This window comes from Mastomys coucha, unplaced genomic scaffold (genome assembly GCF_008632895.1).
Source record: "Mastomys coucha isolate ucsf_1 unplaced genomic scaffold, UCSF_Mcou_1 pScaffold1, whole genome shotgun sequence".
In the NCBI taxonomy this organism is placed as follows: domain Eukaryota; kingdom Metazoa; phylum Chordata; class Mammalia; order Rodentia; family Muridae; genus Mastomys; species Mastomys coucha.
In genome coordinates, this window is record NW_022196891.1 from 63,702,728 (window position 1) to 63,713,049 (window position 10,322).

At 47.6% G+C, this 10,322-nt stretch overlaps 1 protein-coding gene across 3 annotated transcripts in view; it reads left to right on the forward strand.

Moving 5' to 3' along the window:
• The window catches only part of Ildr2 (immunoglobulin like domain containing receptor 2), a 63,307-nt gene extending 53,773 nt beyond the window's left edge, over positions 1-9,534 (forward strand). For all 3 annotated transcript variants that reach the window (XM_031388305.1, XM_031388325.1, XM_031388316.1), the window contains 3 exons: positions 371-584; positions 1,487-2,183; positions 3,457-9,534. In XM_031388305.1, coding sequence (XP_031244165.1) covers positions 371-584; positions 1,487-2,183; positions 3,457-3,492 — 947 coding nt within the window. In that variant the 3' untranslated portion in view covers positions 3,493-9,534. The remainder of the gene's footprint in view (positions 1-370; positions 585-1,486; positions 2,184-3,456) is intronic.
• The last annotated feature ends 788 nt before the right edge of the window (positions 9,535-10,322 follow it).

The following is a 10,322-nucleotide window of genomic DNA, read 5'->3' on the forward strand; positions in this document are numbered from 1 at the left end:
CGCCCCCCCCCCCATCTCTGGGCCCAACATGCCTGGATCATTGAAGTTCACCACAGAAATTATATAGGACAGAGAAAAAACATTTGGACAAGGGAGATGTACTAGGAGGCCAGCTGCAGACAGCCTGAGTTCTGGGAAGCCTGCCTCAGGTAGAACAAAGACAGGGAGCCTCCCTCTCTGTAAGCAAGTTGGGTTTGAGCTGGCGCCAATTCCTGCTGAGTAACACAAATACCACCTGTGTGCATGCATCACCCTGGTCAGGACCAAGGCTCCCAGGCAGGAGATTCTGGAACACATGATCTCAGCCCACAGCAGCTCTCCCTTCCTACCGTGGAGAGAACCGTGGTGCCTGCTTTTTTTGTTCCTGCAGATAACAACACCATCTCGGAACTCAGCTCCCTGCATGATGATGACAGCAATTTCCGCCAGTCTTACCACCAGATGCGGAATAAGCAGTTCCCTATGTCTGGGGACCTAGACAGCAATCCTGACTACTGGTCAGGGGTCATGGGAGGCAACAGTGGGACCAACAGGGCACCAGCCCTGGAGTATAACAAAGAGGACCGTGAGAGCTTCAGACACAGGTGACACGAATGGGAAGAGGCCACCGTGTGTCTGTTCCTCTGTTTCTATAGACTGTGGGTTATCTCTTATATTACACCCTTGTGATACTGTGTGTGAGTAGTAGTCAGTTAAGCCTTTTTGAAATAAGTGTCTTGGGCCCCGTAACAAACCCAGACACTCTCTTCATATGTTTTATTCTAGAACCTTTAAAGAACCCACCATCTTCACTGCCCCAATTATTTGTCATAAGAATGATAAGCATGCCATCATCTCTTGTAATTAATCCTTATACTTCTAAAAAAAAAAAAAAAAAGCAGCTACTGTTAAGTTCCTATTTTAAGGCAAGGAAACAAAGTTCCAGATGCTAAGGAACTTGCCCAGGGTGATAAGTCCAACCAACATTTAATAATTTATGTGACAGCTTGATCCCTGAATAGCATGCCTGCACTCATTATCTGTTCTTGGAGGACAGTAGACTCCCCGGAGGTCTGTGGGACTCCTGACTTAATAGGCAACTTGGTCCCTGCCTCAGAGAGAGGAACAGTTCTTTCTGTTACCAACTATTCTGGTCTTCTGGGACCAGAACTGTGTGCATTGCTGTTTGCTGTGGTTGTGGGGATGGGTGGAGTAAGACGTGTGACTGTCACCCAAGGGGTCTCAATCTCGACCACAAGCTGATCTGTGTGTTTCAGCACCACACAGATCACAAGGTATTTTCAGATACACAACACCCTTCTGGTCTTCCACACAAACTCATGAGAGAGCCAGGATTGTTCTGGCTGAATCCGCATCATAAGAAAGGTGCCAAAGTTGATTCATCCCGCCGGGCGGAGGAGGGGTAGAGGCTGGGCCCCCTAGAACTCCAGGGGTGCGCTGCAAGGGTTCCACGCAGAGGCAGTAACCAGTGACCATTTGCCCACAGCCAGCCGCGCTCCAAATCCGAGATGCTGTCGCGGAAGAACTTCGCCACCGGCGTGCCGGCCGTGTCGATGGACGAGCTGGCAGCCTTCGCAGATTCCTACGGCCAGCGGTCGCGGCGCGGCAACGGCAACAGCCACGAGGCGCGGGCGGGGAGCCGCTTCGAGCGCTCCGAGTCGCGGGCCCACGGTGCCTTCTACCAGGACGGCTCGCTGGATGAGTACTACGGGCGCGGGCGCAGTCGCGAGCCGCCGGGAGACGGGGAGCGCGGCTGGACCTACAGCCCCGCACCCGCACGCCGCCGGCCGCCGGAGGATGCGCCCCTGCCGCGCCTGGTGAGCCGGACGCCGGGCACCGCGCCCAAGTACGATCACTCGTACCTGAGCAGCGTGCTGGAGCGCCAGGCACGGCCGGAGAGCAGCAGCCGCGGGGGCAGCCTGGAGACGCCGTCCAAGCTGGGCGCGCAGCTCGGTCCGCGCAGCGCATCCTACTACGCCTGGTCGCCGCCAGCCACCTACAAGGCTGGGGCCAGCGAGGGCGAAGACGAGGACGACGCGGCGGATGAGGACGCGCTGCCACCCTACAGCGAGCTGGAGCTGAGCCGCGGGGAGCTGAGCCGGGGCCCGTCCTACCGTGGGCGTGACCTGTCCTTCCACAGCAACTCGGAGAAGAGGAGGAAAAAGGAGCCCGCCAAGAAAACCGTGAGGGCGCACCCTGATCTTTCTGGTGCTGGGTCGGGGAATGAGGGGGAGTTGTGGGGTTGCGAGGCCCCCTGGGGGGCAATATGGGCGTGGAGGCCCACTCATCAATTGCACTCTTTTTAGGGTCAGGTGGAGGAAGTAAGGGTGGGACCCTCAGGGAGGCGACTAAATCAACAAAAAATAAATAAAAAATAATTTTTTTAAAAAAAGTAGATAATGTATAGGTGATTGTAGGAAAGACCTTCAAAAGGCTCACATCCCCACTAGCCTTTACCCTGGGTTTCTGTGGACTGTGTGCAAAATATTCTGTGCGTGCTTATGCGGACTTTCCAGAGAGCGATGGCTGTTCACAAAGGACCGCTTACCCACTTCTTCCTGTTGAATGAGTGAATGCTGAGTACTCAGAACCTTGCGTCTGTGGAGGGAGCCATTGCTTCTGCTCAGTTCTCTTATAAATGGACGTACGTAGACTTCATTGCTTTCTCTGTGCACTCGAGAAGTCTACTTTTCCTTCAGCCCCTGAAAAGAGCTCTGGATTTTGGAGACATTGGACAGTCACGTGTCCACAGGAGGGCACCAGAGTACTTCTGCACCTCTCTCCCACACTAAACACTTTGGATATCACTCTCCATGCCCGAGAATTTCTATTTGTCAGCTAACCTGACTGTATTCTATTTTCTAGACTCTTAGGTGGGTTGGCCTGCCTACCTTCCTGTCTTTTTTTTTTTTTTCCTTTTCAGTGGAGCTCGACCCCAGGGCCTTGCCCATGCTAGACAAGCTCTCTACCACTGAGCTGCCTCCTCACCTCTGGGCACTTTTTAGAATGCAATATGGAGAGCAGGAAATAGGTGTTCGACATTATATTAATGTTCCCCCAAGCACTTAAACATCTTTGGTTGCTCTTGAACTAGAGAAATGCAATGACCAAGGAAGGTACCACTCTTGAGGAAGAAAGTCTCAGGTGGCTTCAGGTGACTTCAGGTGACTTCAGGTGACTTCAGGTGACTTCAGGTTAACGGCGTACCATCCACGTGTCAGTATTCTCGAGACAATGCCAAGTTATTCTTTGGCCATGCAAGCGAGTTCTATCTGACAGATGTTGGCTTTAGCATTTCCTGGGCTTTGGGATAATCACCAGAAATCTAACAAAGTCTAGAGGCAAAGGTGTGCATGGTTTTGATCGGGTTTTCAGCTCTGCCCGGTTAGCTACCAGTTGTGTCTATTACTTTCTCAGTCTGTGGTTTAACGGTGGGCTCTTTCTGCGTTTCCCTAGGGCGACTTTCCAACCAGGATGTCCCTGGTAGTCTGATACTTTTAAGACACCTCTCTGTTTGACTGGAAATGAGATGCAGACTACGGAGACAGGACCCAGATCTGAGAGCCGGCAAGCCTAGGACTTTCTCTGACCAGCAACCACCTTGGAAGCTTTGCTGATTTCTTCTTTGGCAAGGGATCCTCCTTTAAGAAGGCTGATTTCAAATCTTAGTGCCCAAACATCTTGAGCAACTTACCAAGAAAACGCTGTGTGAGATCATAACACGTAATAACCCACCGAGTTTATCTTGCCCCTCCCCCATCCCATTTCCTTAGCAGAAACAAGACTCTGTGTCCAGTTCTGAAGCAGGTAGTTTTGGACCCCTGATCTCTAGAAATTACCTATGCCTGCAGTATGTTTTTCTACGAGTGCTGTTCTGTGCTTAGAGACAGAGGGATTCATTACTACTGTTAGAAGACCTTCTGCTCGCAAGAGAGATAAATGGTGAAATGTACCTTGTATCCCCGTTGCTTCCAGTCACTGGTCAATGAGTCTTGTTATGCTAAAATCAGAAGGCCTTTTAGTGAGCTTAGTGAAAATGACCTCCTGGACAATCACAGAAATGGCTTCAATTTACTGCTCTGACTCATGATTCTAAGTGGCTGGAACAAACAGAGGAGAGCATTTTGAAACACAGTCTTAAGTGCTCTTTCTTTTTCCATTCGGAGGACGCAAACTGCTTTTCATCTTTCTGTTGCACACAGTGACAATCCTAAGGCTCCCCTACTCCGCCCCTCCCTCCACCCTCTCTTCCCTCCCTCTCCTGGTCTTTTCAGGGCTGGTGCCTCTGAGGGTGTTCCACACCATTCTTCAGTGTGAACAAGCTTGTCCTCAGGTGCCTTTGACCGATGTTTCAAACACAGGTTTGAGAGAGGAGAAAAGCAGAAGTCGGTGATGCAAGATGAAGAACGGGAAATGATATGTCGTCTCCTTATATTTTGAATGTGGGTTGTTTCCCCACAAACACACTCAGACTAGGCCCCAGCGATGTGGTGTCCACATCGTTTGGCCTCACTGGCCCGCGCCACCATAGATGCTTTGGGCAGAAGAAGATACCTCAGCAAGAAGCCCTTCCTCTTCCTACCGTTGCAAAAAATAAAATTGATTTTTGCCTGAATCCCAAGTTGGACTTTTGTAGGTAAACTGAGAAAGTCGCCACAAACTCTTCCTCTCATGTTCCTGTGAAGGGATTTGTCCTCTTGCTGCCACAGACCCTGCCAAATGCACCTAAACTATCCCACATGGTGAGAGAAGAGCCTGGGCACGGCGGCCATTATCTGTGCCCGTCTTATCAACTCTAAGCAGACATGGAAGAACAACTAGCCACAACCAACAGAAGAACTATCTAGCCAAGCAGAGCCCAAACTGGGGATTCCCACTTGAGAGGAGAAGTTCGGTATTCCTACGTGTTCATTTATCATCAAGGATAAACTTCCCATCAGAATTCTTGGCTCTGACACACAACCTTCGATTTTGTTAGCAGACTTTTCAATCTGCATTGTTCTGGTGAGACACGTGACTGGGTGAAGAGAGGCTGGAGCAAGGAGATGCTTGCCATCCCTTAATCCAGTGGTGGTCTAGTCTCAACTTATTGATCCATGGGTAGCCTCTGATTGGCTGGTCAGCATTTCCATCGCCACCTGACTGGAAATCCAGAGAGCATTCTGTTTGCATCTCTTGTACTTCATGAGATTTCCAGAAAAGGTCCTCTGTGTGTGATGTAAGAAGCTGCTGGGTTAGGGTGGGGTTGGGGAGGGAGAATCATTGCTTAGAGGAGAACTGGCCTGCCAAAGGACTTCACGGTTGCTTTGGCCTGCCCTAGATGGACCAGGAGGATACTTCAGCCCAATGCTGGCACTTCCAAGGGCTGGAAGACAAAAGCCATAACTCTGGTGCTGAGTTCTAGACTTGCTAGTGTCCCTGGCCTCAGAAGACCTAAGTCTGATCTGTCTGTTTGGGCTCTAAATCAATATGGCAAAGACGTCATTTCTTAATCACCAGCTTTTGATTTCAACTTGCTCAGGCACTTTTGAAGAATATTGGATAGCCACAGCAGCTATTGCAGTAGCACACTGAGCACTGTGTCAGGCTTCTTACCACCAAAGAGCCCCATAGCACAGGCCACAGAGACCAAATATATTGCCTTGTAGAGCCAGGGGCATGCATGAGCTTACAGAAGGCTGGGGGGAGCAATACATTTAAGAAAAAAAAGTTAAAATTGGAAACATAAAAGTTCTAATGACAAGTCTATAGGCTGACAAATTTGAAAAAGAAATTTCAATGTATAGAAGATAACAGGCTTTCAAAATAACTGGGGGAAAGTGGAGCACAGGTTGTTCTTTGTAGGGCTGCATGAATCATGTGGGCTTCCAGACCTTCGGGGGAGAGGAAGAGCAGTTGCTTCTAGGTGCGTGGATAGGAGATGAACTGAATGGCCAAGGCTGAGTCGGCTGTCCTTGGTGCCCTCCACATTTCTTCACACACCCCTTTGTGTCTTCTCCAAATACTGTGTCCTGCACAGGAAGTGCCTATGCGTATTAGTTCCTTTCCTGTTTTTCTAGGGTGTAAAGAAAGTCTCATAGACAGAGGTGATCTCCGTCCACTGATTCCCTACAATGTATGAAGGAAGATAAGTCATGCCCAAGAAAGGATGAGTATTTTTATGCGTATGATAAGAAATAGTGCTATGGATAAATTATAATAAACCCAGAGATTTAAAGTTTTCTTTAAAAAAAAAAACTTAAATGGGAATATTTTGATATTTAAGTGTTGTGTGTTTGTCCATCCATCCCAGTTTTTTAGGACGTGCTCAGTGATCTGCAAAGCCAGACTGTAGAAGTCTGAGCTGAAAGGAGGTGAAGGAGAAGAGAGAGGGATGAGTGGCCTCAGGGAGAGGGGGAGGTGGGTAGAGGCCTGCTGCAGGAGCTTCTGTCTCTGCCTGTGACTCACAGCTGAGTCAGGGACAAGCTGGAGGAGGGAGTGTGGAAGCCGGTGGCAGGAGGGGTCCCCTGGTGCTCAGAGTTCTTCTCTAGGCCATGTATAGACCTATTAGGAGACTCAGAACAGTATTCAGTTCTTCCACCCAAGCAAGCCCAGGGGAACTCAGGATCTAGTCCTCCAGGCACTTGTATCTACAGCTTGGGGTGTAGTAGCACCTCACATGGGTTGGGAACCTCAGCCCTTCTCATGATCCTCACTCTGCACGTGGTGTAGGGATGGGCACCCCAGGGTGAGAGAGGGCTGGCGCTACATATAAAAATCTGGTTAGATCTGAAGCAGTCTTTGAGAGGAGCGGAGTAACAGAAACTGCTTAGGTTCATCCACTCTCCTTCCATTTTTAAATAGATGGATAAGCCATTATCCCCATTTATGGAGTCACAAACCTGTCAGATCTTTAGATTCCCAATCTACAGGCCTTTCCTGTTGGATCTGTGTTTTACAAAATTGCCTGGCCTGGAATTACTCGCCTAGGGACTGGAGAGAGATGGCTCAGCAGTCAAAAACACTGACTGCTTTAGCAGAGGACCTGAGTTTGGTTCCCAGCCCTTCATGATGCTCCCAGCTGTCTGTAACTCTAGTTCCAGGGACCCACTGGTCTCGTAGAGCATCTGGGAACACTAAACTCACATGGGACACATATGTATGCCATCAAAAACACGCAGACACACAAAACAAAAATAAATACATCGTTGAAAACTGAAAAAGAAAGGGGCTGGAGAGATGGCTCTGTGATTACAGGTGCTGGTTACTCTTCCAGAGGATCCACATTCATTTTCCAGCACATGGAGCCTCCCAGTTCCAGTTCTGGGGCATCTGATATCCTCTTCTGGCCTCTGTAGGTACTGCGCGCGCGCACACACACACACACACACACACACACACACACACGAAGGCAAAATACACACATAAAAAAGAAATAAAGCATTTAAAAACACTTGGTAAAACAATTACTTGCCTATGGGACTGGGGATGTGACTCAGTTGGTAGAGCGCTTGATTAGCATGCACGAAGCCCTGATTCAAATCCCTAGCACTATAAACCAGGGGTAGTAACACATGCCTGTGATCCCAACATTTGGGAGGTAAAGGCAGGAGAGTTAGAAGTTCAAGGTCATCCTGGGCTACGTGGTGAGTTCAAGGCCAACTTGGGCTGTACGATGCTCTGCCTTAAAGAACCAAACAGTAAAAACATCAATTAAAGAACACAAGGATTACTGACTGCCACTGTCAAAAATGCTGTTGGGCTCTGCCTTGGAGACTGGATGGGTGGATCTGGAGTAAGGATTTGTACTCTGAACATACGCTTTCAGAGAGCCTGGTGGTAGATGCATTTGGGTGGTGTTACACCGGATTGTACCTCTGGCGCCACCCCTATCTGCTGGCCAGGAGTATTGTTTGCGCTGTAGATTATTTTATCCCAATATCACTGTGAGGTCCTTCTAACCCTATTAGGGCTGGCACTGGTGTGGTACCCAGCAATCCCAGCTATGACACTGAGAACTGGCTCTGGTTCCTCAGAGTCCAGTTGAAAGGAACCATTTAAAGGGAGAAGGTTGGAAGCCCTCCCCCAGGAGACTTCTTGAGATGTTCCAACTCCCAGAATAGTGATGTGTTGTGACAGGCTGAGATCAGACAACAGAAATTACAGACAATTTTCTTATTCCCATACCATCCCGAATAAAACTTAGCTCATGAATAGAAGAAAAAGCCATCAGGGAGAATGGCAGATGTAAATAATTTTAAAGGGTACAAATGAACAGCTTTGCTAATGACATGACTTTCATGTTAGGACCAAAAGTGGGTGGAGGAAAAATAGTAAAATATACATTACCCCTTCAAAAATTGATTCAATTGCAGCCAGAATCTTAAGGGAGTTTAGAAGTGATGTATAGAATATAGGAATCATCCATGGAAATTCTAAGGTCTTAGAAGCAAATGTGCCTGGTGTTCCCTGCCGGGACCCTACCTCCTAGTCACTTGGGACGACCAGTGAAGCTCAAAGGCCCTAGTAGCATCAAAGGTGAGTAAGAAGCAGTTGAATTGCTTTAAGCAACAGCCTGAGGTTGGCATGGATGGGGTATGTTTGTTCTTCGCAGCAAGCCCCGTCTATTCCCATCTTACACAATGTGGAGCTGAGGCTGAAGATGCCAAGTGACCACCTATTGCCAAATAGCATTTAGTCTTTAGACAGCCTTCTGGCTGTCTAGGGGTCTTTCCTATTCCCACAGTAATCACAGGCCCGGCCTCCAGCGTGTTCTCTTCACAACCAGATGGGTAGTGGGGGAGAGCCCTGACTCGATAGTCACTCACACGTCATTGGTGAGGAGAAGCTATGAAGGCAGGGGTTTGCCACTTCATCTATCTACACGAGGTTCCTTAAGTCTGCCCTGAGAGGGAGGTGCCTTTGCTGGGAGGATCTTCATCCTCAGCACCAAGCCATGAGGGGGAAAGGCTTTGACAAAAGTGTTTCCACTTTCGGCATTCTTCTCAAAGAGGAATTTCTAAGCCGAGCTACAGATTCATCCAGGCTCAGAATTCCATAGTTGTGGGCAGGAGCTGTCTGTCATCTTCACTACACTTTGAGATCCATTTTTTTTTTTTTAAGGTAGAACTGGAGAACCCAGATCTAGAGGGGATAAAGAAGATGAGAAGGATAAAGTTGTGGCAGTTGAGCTAAAAAGTCATGTTCGAGTTTTTGGTGGGGCTGATTGGCTGGGGGTAACTGTGGTCTGACCCCTTTTATCTAGAAGGTTGGGAAAGATACCCATAGCTTCTCCCTTGCCGTGTTTATTAACAAAGACGTTAGACACTACTCCATGAGAAATTTCCTTGTGAAAATAAAGATCATGACATCCAGACAGTGGGGCGCAAAGACACCGACTTCACAGGAGTCACCTGCCCAGTTGTTTTTGTGCCTTGTCTGTGACATCCAAACTGAAATGTTTATATCACTGTCACTCATGATTTTTTTCCTATGTCAAACGTACAAAACGCATTTGATTGTAATGTTTTAAAGTAAATAAAGCATTTCATCTACTTTTGTTATAAAGAACTCAATTAATTATGTTAAAATCTGACAGTAAGTGCTTTCTCCAAGATTAAAAAAAAAAAACATACGAAGTGACCATGTATGGAATTGACATTATGAAGCTCAGTACTTAGTACTGCTATCTAAATAATAATAACAGCAATTAATAATAATAATAATAATAATAATAATAATAATAATGCACATACTCGCCAAAGAATGGTCTAAGTACTATAGAGGCAGTCGTTGGCAGCTAATGTGTGTTCCAGCAGACTTTAACGAGCTGCAGGCTGGGTGAATTCTGTTGACACCTGCCGTGACATCAGGACACAAGGTAGATATGGTGGTTGGACAATGATGACACCTGGCTCTTATTCAAGAAAAGAGCATTTGCCTGACTCTTTGGAGAAGGGAGAGGAGAGCCATTCCGTGGGAGGACATTTTAGTTTCTGAAGAGATTTGGAAATTCCTCAGCACCATAATTAAGGGAAGGCAATTAAAAACCTTTGTGAGCATAAACAGTGATAAGTACCACGTGGAGCTATTAATCTCTTTGATGGCCAGGCCCTGTCAAGAGATTCCAGAAAACCTGTCTTTGCTTGAAACGTTTGGGCTTAACTCTCTTCTTTTAGTAGTTCTGTTAAAATATTTCCATGTAGGCTTCATTTAAAAATAGACTCTAAAGCAGTTAAGCTCTTATACCTCTTTTGGACTTCCAGCTATTTGGTTTTTGTTTTAACTCCATCTTGGTTTTTCCAGCCCTTATAAAATAATATTTCTAAATTTCTCAAGGACGT